A 17,325-nucleotide genomic window follows, 5' to 3' on the forward strand; every position below is an offset into this window, starting at 1 on the left:
TGGTGCAGTAAGGCCAGTGGGCTATCTCGGTCGAGATCGAGGGGCCCCCAACAAGTCCCACCATTGAACCCACCCCTCCACAAGCGCAGAAAATGCCCTCAAGTTGCTTCTATTTGCCACTAGATCGGTACACCAAACAGGTCTCGGCACATTGCTCAGACTACAACCACCAGTCCCTCTCCGTGTCCAGGAGTGGGCAGTCCCACAGAATATGGGACTCTGTTGGAATATGGAATCCATGAGTTAAGAAACCTGAAAACCCAAGGAGACAGACACCACCTCACGGGCTCTCTTTTTTCAGCCTTAGCTCAGCTAGCCCATAGGATTTACTATAAATAAACTTCTCTGTATTGCTCAATAATACATTTTATTACTCGGCCACCTTAAGTCATCACAAGTAGTATCCTGTGTGCTATAATGTTAGTCTTGCAAGATATAATGTATTGTTTTAAATAGAAAACGCTGAGTTGCTTCTTCGGTCGACGCTCTGGATTTCTTGTAAAATCATTTGGCGTATGTTATCGATCTATGGACGTTGTACTACGTACATAAATTTTCAATTTATGTTTTGAACTTTTTCTTTTCTTGGATTTCCAGTTAAGCCCGAAGTTCAGCTGATTATGGACATTGAAGATCACGTGGTGGAGTCTGCTGCCCAAAATATTACTCTGGAGTGCAATGTGGTGAGGGGAAATCCAGCGCTTCTTCTGTCTGTATACTGGTTCATGGACGGAGAATTGTTGCAGGAACTCCCACACTGTAACAAGACGGATGACTCTTCAGGTAACTCAGTCTAACTAAACGTACTTCACTCAACCTTACCTAATCCAGCGGTCCTATTTTTGAAGTGGAAATACTTTGATCTATGAAGGAAATAATAACTTTTTTATCAAGGTATACTTAAACTAAATAAATAATTAAATGTAGAACGAATGGATGACAAAAGAATGGTAAAACAGGTATTTATAGCAAGAATGAACGGCGGCGTGGGACGAGGACGACCAAGACAGACGCGACATGGTCAGATAATCCAAAATCTTTAGTCTTGTCATGTCAAAAGCAGGCAGAACCGATGGGTATGAATGTGGAAGAAGCTAGGAATGTGTGCCAGGATAGACGTGTGTGGTGGGATACCTTGATAAAGAAGCTTGTGTAGCTTTGAAACCGGTCGACAGAATAAAAAAAGTGGTTTAAAACTTTTTTGGACTTATTATATATACGGCCTAAGCCAATTACAAAAGTTACACGAAGGAACATACGTACAAAAAACTGATCAAAAAGAACATAAAATATGTAGCGAAGACACACAAGGGCAATAATGGTACACAATACATTCAAAAACACGATAAACATATAAGACTTCGAGCTAAACCATGCCAATCCGTCTTTATCCCACACTATCAAAGTAGCGAAGACATTTACAAAAAGCCGAAAGATTTATTCCAAATAATTCCAAGTTTTGTGGCGAATTGACTAATGTACGCATTCTGGACATAGGGACATTCATAAGCTTGGACTTGCCCCTGTCTCGAGCTGTACTTGCGGAGATGACCATCAATCGGCCGAACACATCCTGTGGCACTGTTTGCTATTAGATGATGACAGAGATGAGATGTTGAATGTCTGACAGGGGTCATGCGACCAGCGTGGAATGTGGATCTGATGGCCAACAGTACGAATTTTTTGGTCTTTATTTTGTCCTCCCTCACTCTTCCGTCGGTTTGTCTGGACTTGGGTATCATGTTGGAGGCTCCTCAGATGCGCGGACGCCTAGCTGGATAAAATATGGTGAGACAAGCAACTGTTTCTGTGGGATGCTGATTCAATTGGGACTGTGCTTTCTTTCGAGTGGAACGCACACGTTCTTTTGTTTTGTTCTCCCCTTACGGGGTGATATTCAAATTCTCTGCCTCTGACCACCCAGGGAGTCCTTCTTTATTCAAAGCCGTTCTTCCATTGTAAATATTCGTGTTTTCAAATATGTTCATGTTGTGTTATTTATGTTTTGCTGTGCTACTATTGTTTTAAGTCATTGTTTTTGTGTATTTGTATACGTTTATTTATGTAAATTGTTTATATAAATACATATTTTTGAATAAAAAAATCAGAGGCATTGAGGGGAGATCCCGAGAGGCGGGGACGACGTGTTGGCCTCTGTTCATAGATCCTCATCCCCCTTCTAAATCTGCATAGAGTCTGTATTCCTTAGGAATATTTATATTAACTTCCCTCTATGCGCAGCTGATAGAGAGTCCCCCAGTTGCGGGTGGATATTGGCCTTAGGATCTCCCCCAATGGAAATTTATTATATTTATTTTATTGATATAATGGCAGATTTATTTAAGTTTGATCGCGCCACTTGCCCGTTAGCAGATGCACGCTTGAAATTGCTGGTTCGCGGGATGCGTTACCCTTTATTTACTTTGACTACAAAACCCTAAATACAATGATTGCAATTCCTACCTTATTCTGGGTTCTGACACCTTTATTGCTGGTACTTTTGTCGCGTGGCAGTCTGGATCAAATCCGAACTTGTTGTCAGAAAGGAGGGGCACTTGACGAATTACACAACGCAGTGGATTTAATCGTTATTGATGGGAAATCACATGTACACACGGTCAGTTCAGTTGTTGTTCTAACGCCGGAACAATATAGGTACCCACGGTAGGAAAAATGAAACATCTTAACCAGGGTCCCGTAGGTAGTAAACAAATCCGAACGCCTCATCCTAGCAAATGTGGTATATATCAAAGTGTGCAAATACATTTAATGTGGCGTAACCAAAGTTGTTAATTCGGTATGTTGAATTGTTATTGCAGAAGACATGTGTTCCGACATCGAGCCGTCAAAAGCTTCTCCTGCAGGAAGTCGCTCGAGCGTTCCACGGGAATTACTCGTGTCAAGGAAGAACTCAAGCGGGGTGGGGACCCAGGAGTAATGACACGGAGTTGGTTGTGTATTGTAAGTTATATCGACTATTTTTTATCTATACGCACTTTTAATAGTCCCATATTTTGAAGCGGTTTCTTATTCGCTATCGCTTTAATTTTCAGATGAACCTGGAATTGCTCAGCTCCAATATTCTCCCTCCAGCGTCGTTAAAGGCCAACGCGTTGTTTTACTGTGTTCAGTTGTTGATCTTGGCCGACCGCTGGCCACAAGGTAAAACAATTTCGTTACAATGTACAATATACATATTACTACTACTACTACTACCATCACGCCATTTCCCGCAGGGTAGGCAGAGAGAATGGACCGCCACACACGTCTATCCTGGCATACAATCCTAGCCTCTTCCACATTCATACATCTTGTCATACAAACAAACAAAGAAAACATAAATAAACTAACTGTATTACAAAATAAAGCCTTTAGAATCATTTTGAAAAAAAACAGATATACGAGGGTAAAGTCGATGGTAAATGAAATGAAATTATTAACATATAAACAAAGAATATTTTACAATACAATGATATTTGTTCATAAAATTATAAACTCTAATAAAAAAACAGAATTTTGGAAAAAAATTGATCGGAACCAGCATGAACACAATCACAATACTAGAGAAAAGAACAAAATTAGACTTCCATTTAGGAAAAAGGCAAAGTCACAAATTCAATTTTATTTAAAGCAATTAAAAAGTATTACGAAATGGAAAAAAATATTTATGAAGAAAAAAACATATCAAAATTTAAAATAATGGTCAAGACATATGTGATAAACAATTTATAAATTAAATATATTTGTAATGTTATTATTAGAACACACATAACAATATGTATGATATGTGTGCCGTACTTTAAGATTTAAATAAATAAATAAATAAATACATGCCCTTCGGTTCTGTCTGCTTTTGACATGACCAGACTTAAGATTTTGGTTTATCTGATCATGCCACGTCTTCCTTGGTCGTCCTCGTCTAACGTTGCCGTTCATTTTTGCCATATATACTTGTTTTACCATTCTCTCGTCGTCCATTCGTTCTACGTGTCCAAACCATCTCAGAGACCCTTTCTTAATCTTATCAATTATACTTGTCTCAGATTTACACTCTCGCCCTGATTTCATCAATATACATATCATTTCACTAAATCACAAATAAGTAACATATGGCTGATTTTCAATTAATTTTCAGATTTCAATGGTACCGCGGATCCCAGCTGATATCGGACGTGATAACTCCTCAGTGGGAAATAGATCCCGTGACATTAGAGACGGAAACAAACTTCACTTGTCAGGGGGTCAATGAAGCGGGACTGGGCAAACCGGCCATCGTTTATGTCGACGTCATGGGTAAGACAGATATTTGCTCATATATTTTATTTTATTTAGGTCCATTTATATCTGTACCCCAGAGGCAGACGGATGCAAATCCAAACGTCAAATGTTCAACAATAGCTTAAAGAATTTACTTTCTCTAAGTGATTTATATCAATTCAGAACATTCATTTGTATTTTTATTTTTTTTATTTTATTTTATTCAGAAAACATACAGTCACACAAAATAAGTATTAAAAACAACAATTTTTTAACATAAAAAGACCAATTAAAGTTTTCATAAAAGAAACCTTATTAAATAAGCACCTTGCTTATTTAATAAGGTTTAAGGGCGTGAGTTGCACATTGTTTTGTAATAAATGGATAGTTTTGTTTCAATGAGCCATTGTTTTCGTCAATATTAGCCCGGCGCTCAACGGAATCAGTTCCGCGGAGTGCAAACTTTTTGCATTTCGGTAGTTTTAAAACGTGTTCGAATTTGTAATGTGATATCTTTAAAGTTATATCTTTACTAACATTTTTTTTATCCATATAGATAATTAACAAAATGTTCAGACAGTGATAAACTTCGAACCTCGATTGAGGGCCAAAAGTAGTATGGAATATTTTTTCAAATAATTTTTACCTTCAATGTGATCCAAAATGCAACTTTTTACACCCCTTTCACTTCGATGTCTTAAAAAATAAAAAACTTCATACATCATCAACCCACTCTACTGTATATGTTTGTTTGACTGAATAACATAACAAAATGTTTTACTCTCTGTTGCAACAAATTTGGATCGAAATCCAGCCTGTTTACAAACATTTCAAAATACTCAAAACATTGTTAGTTTTTATTTTTTTCCAAAGCTGGAATAAAAAGCCTTAAGTAAAAGTCACATTTTTTACACATCCGTCGGTCACGATGATATTATTTATAAGCATTGGAATAAATCCGTAGCACGTGACAACAAAATACATTGTTTTAATTAAATTACAAATTTAAAAGCTTCAATTAAATTAATTTAACAATAGAATCACTATGTAAAGCGCCCTTGAGGTATTTTATTACGAAAATGGCGCTATATAAGTTATCCATAATAACAATGACGACAAGAATTCGCTTGAAAACAAACAAACCAGCCAGAAGCCAGCTGTCTAAGCTAAAAACCAACTTTTACTTCTAATGCTGATTTGAAAAAAAGAGACGCACTTAGAGGTGTTTTGAATTTTGGTAAATATGAGAGTAAAAATATCTCAAAATTTGTGTATATTTGAATTAGACATATGTAGTTCGTGAACGACCCGGTCATACTGACAAGGTTGGAAACATTGAACTAAAGATATTTTTCTCCCATCTCGGTCAGTTAGTTCGCGAACGAAAAGAGCGCCGAACTAAATGGATCTTCGTGTCATTCGGATCTTCGTATCTTTTGTATCTCTAGCTCATTTAGTTTATTCGTTCTTAACGATTGTGTCCGTGTTACGAGTCACCATAGTAGATAGGTTAAATAAATGTAAATTATTTAAGTTGAGGCCACGCATACATAGCCATTTGCTCTATCTATAAACATTTCCGAAGTGTACAAGTGTGTGTTTATTGAACACAGTAGGCCCCTTTAACATGAATCGTCCAAATCCAAACGGCACGGTAAAACTAGGGCGGATTGACATTTATTGTACTATTTTGTATTATTTTTTTTAAAAATCAGGGGCTAATCTTGTAAACACTTCTCCTCTATCATCCAAAAATACTTAAAAGAAAAAAACAAAGTACAAAGCTTAATATTTATACATGTGAACAAATATTATCTTTGTAAATAAACCCTACTAAAAATATTGAAAAAATTAAAATTTTTCCATACAAAACCAGCAATCATTTAAAAAAATTCAAAATATATATTGTTTCATCATAATTCTCTTTCCGCATCTAATAGTGCATAAGACACTGCAATGGTGCACCAATCGCAGCAAATCTCGTTTTTTTTTTTACATGAAGGTAATATCAGTCTAACGCTTCACTTCGTTAGTCCGGGACTTTAAATATTTTAGTGTAAAACGTCTTTTTAAATAAAATAAATCATGTCAACCATATCGAGAATCGAATCCGAGACCTCTTGCATGGTAGGCAAACGCGCTGATTACTGCACCGTGAGGCTGACTTTATATTATTTACTTAATTAAAAAAGAATTTACGTTACCTTTTTTTAAATAATTGAAAAATATGTAAAATTATTTCAAGCCCTATAAAGATGCCAGAATTTCAAACATTCATTCGTTTTGTAGCTTCAAGACATGTAAAAATCTAGCTTTATCTCGTGTTTGCACACACTCCGCTCAAGTGAACAAAATAACCAAACGAACTAGAGACCTGAAAGAAACGAAGAAACAAATGATACAAAGATGCGAAAGATGAGATATAATGAGCCGAATGAGCGAAAGATACATTCGTTCAATTTAACTACTTAAAAGATACGGTCACTTTAAAGATACAGATCAAGTGACTCGTATCTTTTCGGTGACAGGGTCTTACCCACCTCTAATTTGAATGAACATCCGGACAGAAAAAGTGAATGAAACGTTATCATTAAAATTAGTTATATTTTGTGTTTTGTTTTTTTTTAGCTCCCCCAACATTCATCAAAAGCCTCACCCCATACACGGGAGTTGTCTATAATAAATCTGTAAGTTTATTTTATTGTCTATATTTCTTTTTCACACATTTTATTCTTAGAGGGGGGGGGTCAGTGCTAGGCTTTAAGCTCCTGACACAGGGACGAAGGAGGATATGAAGCAAGTGAGGCTGAGCCTCATTAAGAAATCGTTGCTATTCACCAGTACCTAATATGTATTTTAATTCGCATTATATCAACAGATTATGAAGATAAAAAACTTGTAACCAATATAAAAATGCTCAAAGATGCCTACAAACATCGTCCGTACTGTGTTATTTACTGTAGGTACCTACTTAACATTTACGCATATTATACTTATCCTTAAAATCTGAGCTTCACTAGAAATTTGGTATCAAAGACGCCACTGTCCTGACGTTGTCACTGCGACCTGTGAAGATCTACTGTGACGGCTCCCCGTGAATAGTTCTCGCCCCTCCAAGCCCAGGTCTATAAAGAGCCTGGCTACTGTGTGGGAGGCGAGAGTTTACATTTTGCTAAATCTCCCCCTCCAAGCCCAGATCCGTAAAGTATCGGGCTTAGGTAGGGGCCGAGCTCTTTCACATCCTCAGGTTTAACCAGTGGTCCGCCGAAGATGAGGCTCACATTCACATAAAACACGTATAGGTGTTTCCTCATCTGCACTGCAGAACCTACATCTAGAAGTTTGGGAAAGGTTCATTCTAGCAAGGTGATTGTTCAATCTGTATGTAGGGTTGCCATTCGTGACGGTCACCGTTATTAAGGCTGTAGTCTGGTAAAACGCACGCAGAACGAGGAAATCATACGATTTTGCCATTTTAAAAGTAATCTTTTTTTTAATCGCGCAATAATAAAAAATAAATAAATTAGATAAAAACAATAATTTTTAACGGTATTTCTGTTAAAAAATATACTTCAAAGTTTATTAAACTAAAATATAATTACCTTTAGACCGGCAGATTACGCCATTTCAAATTTAGACTAAACTAAGGTATCTGGGTTCTCATATAAAGACTAAGTATTGAACCAAAATTTGTTGTAATAATTTGAAGATAATAAATTGAACGTAAAAGTAGCTGAAGCAAATTTTTAACGCTATCTTCATCAATTACAGGAAATATCTCTGTCGTGCCGGGCGGAGTGTTCGCCGTTATGCGGAGTGACTTGGTTGAAAAACGGGAAGATTATAGACACCAGCACATCATCCCTCTATAGTGTGGTAAATACTCCGATGGACCCAGACTCCAGCAACAACTATTTTGAATCTCTTCTGTCTGAATTGGTAAGTTTTTTCAAAATTTGCTTCACAATGGCACCGCTCTCTTATGAAACCAAAGCTTTAGTAATCTGTAATTTATTTGAAGTCACAGAGTTGTTTTACCGGCAGGACGTCTAAATGAAATAAACCATGTTTTTGCTTTTGTTCCAGGTATTTAATATGACTAACTGGCTAGACCAAATTTTAGACCGATTGTTAGACAATGCCAACTATACGTGTATCGCTCATGGGAACGGTATAGGACCAGCTATTAATTCTTCAACCATCTTTGGAGTAGAATGTGAGTAGAGAAATTTGTCAGTTTGTGACCATAGTTCTACTTTGTTGCACAACTTTCGCTCTAAATCATCTCTCTTTTATCGCGGCCTTCAGGGTGTAGTTGTCAAGACGCTTGACTCACAGATGGAAGGTTCCGGGTACGATTCCCGAAGATAACAATTAAACGCGATTCTGGGCCTGAGTATTTTGTGAAAAACTTCATACAAAAATCATGTTCAAACGAGCATATTTTGCTTGAATTGCGATTTATTTGAATTTTTAATCGTTTTAAAGTGAACATTTTGGATAAAAAGCGAAACCTGTGATACAGAAGCCTATTCAAAATACGAAAGAGAAAAACTTTAATTTTTAATTTAGCATTGAACGTGGAGTAAAGTTTTAGCGTCACTTATTGATTGAATTCTTGACAAAACAAGTAATCGAGCCTCCTTGCCTGTTGTGGTGCAAAAAAATAACAAAAACCGCACCGAGAATGTCATGTATTTATTGTGGAAGTCGGCTGAACATCGAAAAGTTTGTGGAGCCTCTTGGTGTAGGAGTCAGCGCATTTTCCTACCATGTAAGAGGTCTCGGGTTCGATTCCCGACATGGTTGACATAAAATATGTATTTAAAAAGGTGTTTTTACACTAGAATATTTCATAGTCCCTAGACCTAAAACGTAAGACTGATCATCTTACCTTTATGTAACAAAAATTATCAATATACGCTGCGATTTGCCAATGTGATGCGGAGAGGGAATGACGATGAAGATAGTTAGAGCATTTTGTCACTTTAGAACGTCGTTTTTTAAATTAGCATTATTAAAAATAATAAAAAATTACGATATTTGAAAACTTTATTTTTTTTAAGGTATTTCTGATAAAAAATGTACCAAAATATTTTAATTGCTAACAAATTCTTTGTTTTTCATTCAGATCCTCCACAAAATATGACTGTGTCCAACAAGGTTGTGTCCGTCAATGAAGAACACGTTCCAGAAAAGGTTCTCTGCTCTGCCAAGTAAGTTAAAAATAACTCACACCATACTTATCTTTTTCTAAAAAACCATTTGAAATTTTATTTCGATACTCTGTTTGAAAAAAATATCAAATCAGCTCAGTTTTGAGATGCGAAAAACGTGAGAACGAATCGCCGATTTTGTATATTTTAGTTAGGCATAAAAGGTCCGACATGCAGTTGTCTCTTTTGTACAGTATTTATCAAAACTCCCTGTCCCGCATATCCTCACAATTTATGTAAACCGAGACACATAATGAATTAATGTACATGTAAATATCTAATTTTAACTAAATACAATAGCTGATATCAAACTTTCGATTGTGACCATTAATTAGATACAGGGTGTTCTTTAAACCCTGTCACATCCGAAACCACGATGATCAGTATTAGCAAGAAGACATATTGGCACATTAAAATATTTTTTTAGAACGAATAAAATTTACAAAAATAAAATATCAAATAAAACAACTGGTTGCTTACTTCTGCAGGGGAGAAACGAGGGGGGAAGGGGGAGTCGGATACACTGTCAACCGCGTGGCCACGCCCTCCTCACTTCTCCCCTGCAGAAGTCAGCAACCATTTGTTTTTTTTATTATTTAATTTTAAAAAAATCTTAATTCTAAATATTTTTTTAAATATGCTAATATGTCTTCTTGCCCATACTGATCATCGTGGTTTTGGATGTGGCGGGGTTTAAAGAACACACTGTATACACGAGTATGTACTCAAATCTAGCAATGGCAAAGCATTGCTGGGTTTAGCTCGCATATGTATATGTATAAAAGTCAATGTTTGTTCGTAAGTGTGTACTCGATATACTAAATAACCACAGAACCGATTTTCGCGTGTTTTTTTTGCAAAATGATGCGCTTTGCCATGGGCATTTTGATAGGTCTTAAAATCTTTAATCTGTTTGATATTTGATAAAAATGCCTAAATTTATCCGCTGTTTTCGGGCGCACAGTATCCAAATAGAATGACTATTTTTGAAAAACGCAAAATGTACCAATTCAGAAAATTTTATTCCGATGTTCTGTCTAAAAAAAATAAGAAACACAAAAATAATAATGTTTATAACAACAACAGCAACAAACCATCGCGCCGTTTCCCCCGTAGAGGCATAGAGGATAGAACGCCACATCACTCTACCTTTGCATACGGATCTCGCTTCCTCTACATTCATACATCTTCTCATGCACGCACGCCGATTATTCCTCGCCGGTTTTTAACATGTCCATCTTCAAGTATTTGTTGGATTTGGTCATGCCATGTCTTTCTTGGTCTTCCTCTATTTCTGCATCCATCAACATTCGCATTGTAAATATTCTTAGCCATTCTTTCGCTGTCCATTCGTTCTACATGTCCAAAACCAGCGCAGAGCTCCTTTCTTGATTTTGCTTGTTTTGATGTCGATGATGCTTGTCTCAGCTTTACATAATGTACTGATCTCAACATTTGCGCATAGTTTTACCTCACACTTTCCTAAGAGATCGCATTTCGACAGCATTCAGCCTACTTTCATCCCTGTTTTTCCAAGTCCATACTTCGCTTCCATACATCAGCGGTTCGGATCAGGACTCAGTTGTGAACTGCTAATTTTGCCTCTAATAATGTTTATATGCATATATACTTTTAACTGAATACAATAATAAGACTCTTTGCAGACGATGCCTTAATATATATATCGGGAGAAAATTATAAAACAATTATGGACAGACTAAATCATGATCTTAATAGTGTATCACTGTGGCTAAAAATTAATTAATTAAAATTAAATGTTAACAAAACTAAATATATGAATATAGGAAACAAAAGAATAGAAATTACACCATCAATTGTAATAGAAAATGAAAAACTTAATGAAGTCACTGAAATTAAATATTTAGGTGTAATGTTGGATTCAAAATTTACATTTCACCAAAACGCTAAGATGGTAATAAATAAGATTGCAAAAAAATATCAATTTTGGGAAGGATCAGAAGATTTATTGATAAGAACTCCTGCAAAACTATTTACAAAGCAATTATTGAACCACACGTTAACTACTGTAGTAGCATTTTATTTTTATCAAACAAAGAAAAACATAGATCGGGTTCAAATCGGGTTGTGGTCCCGTGGCTAGTGTCTCGGACTCACGGACTAAAGGTCCGTCGTTCGAATCCCACTCTACCCCAACTTGATTCCATTTTCTAATAGTGAGTTATTTACAACTCGTTGAAAATGGCCCCTCAAAATTAAATATTTGGGTAAATCATAAGAACGCAAATATTTCTTTTATAAAAAAAAAAAAAAGATAAACTAACTGTATTACAAAATAAAGCCTTTAGAATCATTTTGAAAAAAAACAGATATACGAGGGTAAAGTCGATGGTAAATGAAATGAAATTATTAACATATAAACAAAGAATATTTTACAATACAATGATATTTGTTCATAAAATTATAAACTCTAAAAAAAAAACAGAATTTTGGAAAAAAATTGATCGGAACCAGCATGAACACGATCACAATACTAGAGAAAAGAACAAAATTAGACTTCCATTTAGGAAAAAGGCAAAGTCACAAAATTCAATTTTATTTAAAGCAATTAAAAAGTATTACGAAATGGAAAAAAATATTTATGAAGAAAAAAACATATCAAAATTTAAAATAATGGTCAAGACATATGTGATAAACAATTTATAAATTAAATATATTTGCAATGTTATTATTAGAACACACATAACAATATGTATGATATGAGTGCCCGCCCTACTTTAAGATTTAAATAAATAAATAAATAATTGATCGATTGTGTTCATTAATGACATATAAGACCATATCCTCAAATCTAGCAGTCGCAAGGCATTGTCAGGTTCAGCTTGTGATAAATAAATATTGATTTGTATGTAATTATAAAAATATCTTTCTTTCAGAGGGAAGCCTGATCCCGCATACGTTTGGGTCAGATACAATACTACTAAAAGCAAGACCAGCGATGATTCTGGAAAGAAAGTGGAAGGCCCAGAAGTTGAGGAGCGAACCAGAGAGGTCCTCAGCAATGGTTATGCCCTGGTATTAAAAAGAGGCGTACATAGAACGGAGAGTGGAGATTTAGTTTGTGAAGCTACAAACGAACACGGGACTGTCCAAATCACTACGTATCTCAATGTTATGTGTGAGTAGTTGTTCATACTTTATTTTTTTACATAATTACCAGAATGAAGAATTCCACTGTTTTCTAATTTATTTATTTTCTATTAGCGTACTATTTAACCAAGCATTTTTTTGTGCGTTATTTACAAAGATATGATTTTTTAAAGTTACATTTATCAAATAACGCACCAAATGACTGTAATCAGTGTGTCACTTTTCAGTAGTGACGTCATGAAACGGTTGGCGTTCTTACTTTCACTGACCTGACAAGAATCTATGGAATATTGCTTCAATTACTTCATTTAGTTGATCGTAATTTCCTCATTTCTATGTTATGGTTATTTTTACGAACGTTTTGATTTAGAAAAACCTAGAAAGTTGCCATAATCTCCGGTTGAAATGTCAAATTATACTCTTTTTTTATATGGTCAAAATGTTCCTTACAAGGTACGGGGGCTTTAAAGCGGAAACTGGAAACACTACACGTAGATATAAGGAGTGACGTCATTATTTACGGTTTTGAAATGAATACTATTTTTAACATTTTTTATTTATTTTTGCGTGCGTTTTTGAGATATTTCATCCTACTCCAAAATATTCACGTGTACACGAAAATATTTTTAAAATTTAATTCCGGGTTGGGCTGGAATTCCTCATTCTGAGAAATCGGGGTTTGTTGTGACGGGTCCCTGTAAATTAGTTCTCGCCCCCCAAGCTCGGGGTCGCGATTATGATGGGAAGCTAAGGACGCCATACCTTCACCATGACGGTTTAGTCGAAGATAAATTGAACGTAGTTATGCAGAAAGCAGCCAGCCATAGAAAAGTGAAACTGAGATAATAGCACCTTTGTGAAATGAGTGAATAAACAAATCTACCCAACAGTTAGAATGTTTTTGACTTTAACAAATGATAAACAATGAACATATTAGTTATTTTTAGATTACAAACAAGAATCCAATTATTTGTTTGACCAGTTTTAACAATTTTTAAAATTCGTTTAAATTTTTCAAGTGCTGTGGATATTTTCTGCAAATTGAGAAATGCCGTTTTTGTGATGGACACAATTTTCAAAAAGTGATTAAAACAATTTTTTGTACGAAAGCGGTCTTGCTGTTTTCAGCAGGACATATAATTGACCTTACTGCACCCGATAACATCATTATCAAAAATTTTTTTTAAATTGTGGACTGGCTGCTTTCTGCATAAGAGCGATTACGAAGATACATTACCGATCTCCCCACCATCAAGTTTTGATGAAAGTACATCGGTTTGTACCGACGGGTTTAGTACCCCTCGATATGCATATCTACGCATTGAAAGTGACGAAAAAATTGTTCCTTTAATTACTATTTATTTATGTTTTTAATCGTCCTGCGGCTGGCAAATTTTTCTTAGTAATAATAATAAAATTTAAGTCGAATTGAATTCTGACATAACTGTCAGTTTAAAAAACGAACGCCTAGATGCACAGATAATGTGGCTAAATTCTGCCCTATTAACAAATAAGAGCATCTAGACGTAAAATGTTGCCACTATAAAAAACATATTTAGATAATATATTTTTTCCACATGTTTTACTACCTTCCTTAGTGTATGTATCGAGACGTTAAAGCAGCTGATCTAGGGTTTGTTGAAGCACAGCATTGGTTGACATTAAAACATACCATATTCAATATTTATTTATTTCTGCACCACAGCAGGCCAGGAGGCCCAATTACAGTAGTGAATTACATCACAGAACACCCAGGCTTGAGAAAACTCACATTTAAGTTTTTGTGTTCTCACCGGGAATCGAACCCGGAACCTTCCGTCTGTGAGTCAAGCCTCTTGACCACCACACCACGGAGGCCGCCAATATGCTTATCATTGATTTTTTTTTTTAGATAAACCCCAATGTGTCATATCTCTCGCCGAGGCAGAAGACTCCAAAGTCCTCATTTGCACGGCCAATGCAAATCCCACAGATGTAAGTAAAACGGAATTCTGCAATATTCGTGTAAATTATAATTAATATAATTTTTTAAAGTGTTAACCCCTTAGTTTACGACTGCTACTACTACTACTACCATCACGCCATTTCTCCGTAGGGGTAGGCAGAGAGAATGGACCGCCACACGCGTCTATCCTGGCATACATTCCTAGCCTCTTCCACATTCGTACATCTTGTCATACATGCCCTTCGGTTATGTCTGCTTTTGACATGACCAGACTTAAGATTTTGGTTTGTCTGATCATGCCACGTCTTCCTTGGTCGTCCTCGTCTCGCGTTACCGTTCATTTTCGCCATATATACTTGTTTTACCATTCTTTCGTCGTCCATTTATTCTACGTGACCAACCCATCTCAGAGACCCATTCTTAATCTTATCAATTATAATTTACTCAGATTTACACTCTCGCCTGATTTCATCATTCGTAACCCTGTCATACATTGATTTCCCACACATCGACTCTAAGAGATCGCATTTCAACCGCGTTCAATCAGCTTTCATCCGTCCTCTGCCAGTTCCATGTTTCACTTCCAAACATAAGTGTTGAGACTGCAACTCCGCTGTGCACTGCCAGTTTGGCTTCGATTGACATATTCTTATTAGCAATTACTGTGCTTAGTGCTCCGTTCATTTTGTTGCCCGCATTCACTCTCCTTTCAACATCTTCTTCTACTCTTCCATCTCTTGAAAGCATGCTTCCCAGAAACACAAATTCTTCTACTTGTTCGAGACATTCGTTGTTTACATTTAGCCTCGGGGCAGAATTACAGTGCACGAATAATAAAAGAGGCAATTGAAATTCACAGACACCCATATAACACGACGGGCTTAAATTAAACTCAGAAAATACAAATTACTAGTAAATTTTTATTTTTTATAAATTAATATAAAGCTGCATGTTTTTTATATCTACATTACAATCTACTTTGATATATTTAGTCAATGTTATAACTGTAACAGTCCAAAAAGATACTGGCTCTTGTGCTTGGAGAGAGACTTGCTATTTAGTAATTTGAAGTTACATAATTTTGAATATACGAGGGTTGTGTAAAAAAATAAGGTTCTCAATTTTTTTTCAGGTTAAAGGCATTTTTTATTTGAACTGAAAAATACATAATTGGAAAGCTTAATTTCTTAACTATTTTTCAATATAATCACCAGATTTTTCAACGCATTTTTGTTGACGATTAATCCACTTTGTGAATCAAGCTTCAAAGAAGTCCGCCGCCAGTCCGTGGAGGAATTTGGTGACCGTCCCGCTTGTTGAGTTTATGACTCGAGACCTGGAGAAAACTCAGAAGAGCCATCCGAAATCGCCGGAGAGGAAGACTGACGCGTTAGACTGCGTTGGACTGCACCACGACAATGGGCGCCCGCGCGTCTCTCTCCAAACCGAGGATTTAATCGAAAATTTTGGCTGGGATCTCGTTGAACAGGCTCCCGACAGACCTGATCTTGCACCGAGTGACTTCCACTTGTTCAAAAATTAAAGCAACACTTGGGTGGACAACGTTTCGAGACTGATTAAAGCGTGCAAGAAGCGGTCACTAAATTCCTCCAAGGACTGGCGGCGGACTTCTTTGAAGCGGGATTCCAAAAGTGGATTAGTCGTCAAAAAAAATGCGTTGAAAAGTCTGGTGATTATGTTGAAAAATAGTTAAGAAGTTAAGCTTTCCAATGATGTATTTTTCAGTTCAAATAAAAAATGCCTTAAACCTAAAAAAAAAATTGAGAACCTTATTTTTTACACAACCCTCGTACATGAGAAAAAAATAAAAAAACTTTCAAAATAAAAAGAAAAACAGAAAATATTAATACAGGAAAACTAAGTAAAATAGAATGTTGTTTTTATTCGGGTTCAAAAAATATCTTTATTAGATTACATAAACAAGTAATTTTTCTACACAACACATAGTCAACCCTGAACATGGACTATGCAATTTTGTAAAAACTGTGCTTTGAAGAGTTGATTTATTCTAGGTACTGTTCGAATGGTCAATCAAGGACGAAAACGAAACCATTGACGAAAGCGCTTATTACATTCGCGGGTCGCAGAGCACCCTGAGGTTGGATCGTCTCAATACAGAAATCGACGGACCTAGAACATTTGTGTGCACGGCCAATAATACGGTGGGCATATCTGAGCCTTGCACGCTCGTTGTACAAGGTAAGAATTAGACCGTTTATTTCAGAGTTAAATTTATTTGTTTATTTGCCATATCATGCACATAAATTAAAGATCCACTCTTAAGCCTGCTGGCTCAAAAAAATATGTGTGGCGGTGATGGGTCGAATTAGACCTATTTTTTAATGTCGTCTTTTAGGCATTTTTGTGGGTTTTAAAAAAATATTTTTTTTATCACAATATGCTCTTAATCATGAAAAGAAGTGTAGTAAAGTTTTGTGTACAATTTTACACGATTAAGCTAAGGAAAATGATGTACAAAAAATAGTTTCATTTTATTTTATTTTATTTTATTTTATTTTATTTTATTTTATTTTATTTTATTTTATTTTATTTTATTTTATTTTATTTTATTTTATTTTATTTTATTTTATTTTATTTTATTTTATTTTATTTTATTTTATTTTATTTTATTTTATTTTATTTTATTTTATTTTATTTATTATTTTTTTTTAAATTTTTTTTTTTTAAATTTTTTTTTACTTGGGATTTTTATAGCTATGACATAAAAAATGAGTAGAAATATATTGACAATACTGG

General features: G+C 35.4%; 1 protein-coding gene across 2 annotated transcripts in view; it reads left to right on the forward strand.

Moving 5' to 3' along the window:
* Nucleotides 1–597: 597 nt before the first annotated feature.
* Nucleotides 598–17,325, forward strand: part of LOC148273870 (neural cell adhesion molecule 2-like) — a 38,087-nt gene continuing 21,359 nt past the window's right edge. For both annotated transcript variants that reach the window (XM_088238029.1, XM_088238030.1), the window contains exons 1-11: nucleotides 598–783; nucleotides 2,820–2,961; nucleotides 3,054–3,162; nucleotides 4,136–4,293; nucleotides 6,886–6,944; nucleotides 8,029–8,196; nucleotides 8,344–8,473; nucleotides 9,389–9,473; nucleotides 12,389–12,630; nucleotides 14,494–14,576; nucleotides 16,581–16,767. In XM_088238029.1, coding sequence (XP_088094155.1) covers nucleotides 772–783; nucleotides 2,820–2,961; nucleotides 3,054–3,162; nucleotides 4,136–4,293; nucleotides 6,886–6,944; nucleotides 8,029–8,196; nucleotides 8,344–8,473; nucleotides 9,389–9,473; nucleotides 12,389–12,630; nucleotides 14,494–14,576; nucleotides 16,581–16,767 — 1,375 coding nt within the window. In that variant the 5' untranslated portion in view covers nucleotides 598–771. The remainder of the gene's footprint in view (nucleotides 784–2,819; nucleotides 2,962–3,053; nucleotides 3,163–4,135; nucleotides 4,294–6,885; nucleotides 6,945–8,028; nucleotides 8,197–8,343; nucleotides 8,474–9,388; nucleotides 9,474–12,388; nucleotides 12,631–14,493; nucleotides 14,577–16,580; nucleotides 16,768–17,325) is intronic.

This window comes from Micrasema longulum, unplaced genomic scaffold (assembly GCF_059751315.1).
Source record: "Micrasema longulum isolate JH-2025_06_02 unplaced genomic scaffold, ASM5975131v1 h1tg001820l, whole genome shotgun sequence".
Classification (NCBI taxonomy): Eukaryota; Metazoa; Arthropoda; class Insecta; order Trichoptera; family Brachycentridae; genus Micrasema; species Micrasema longulum.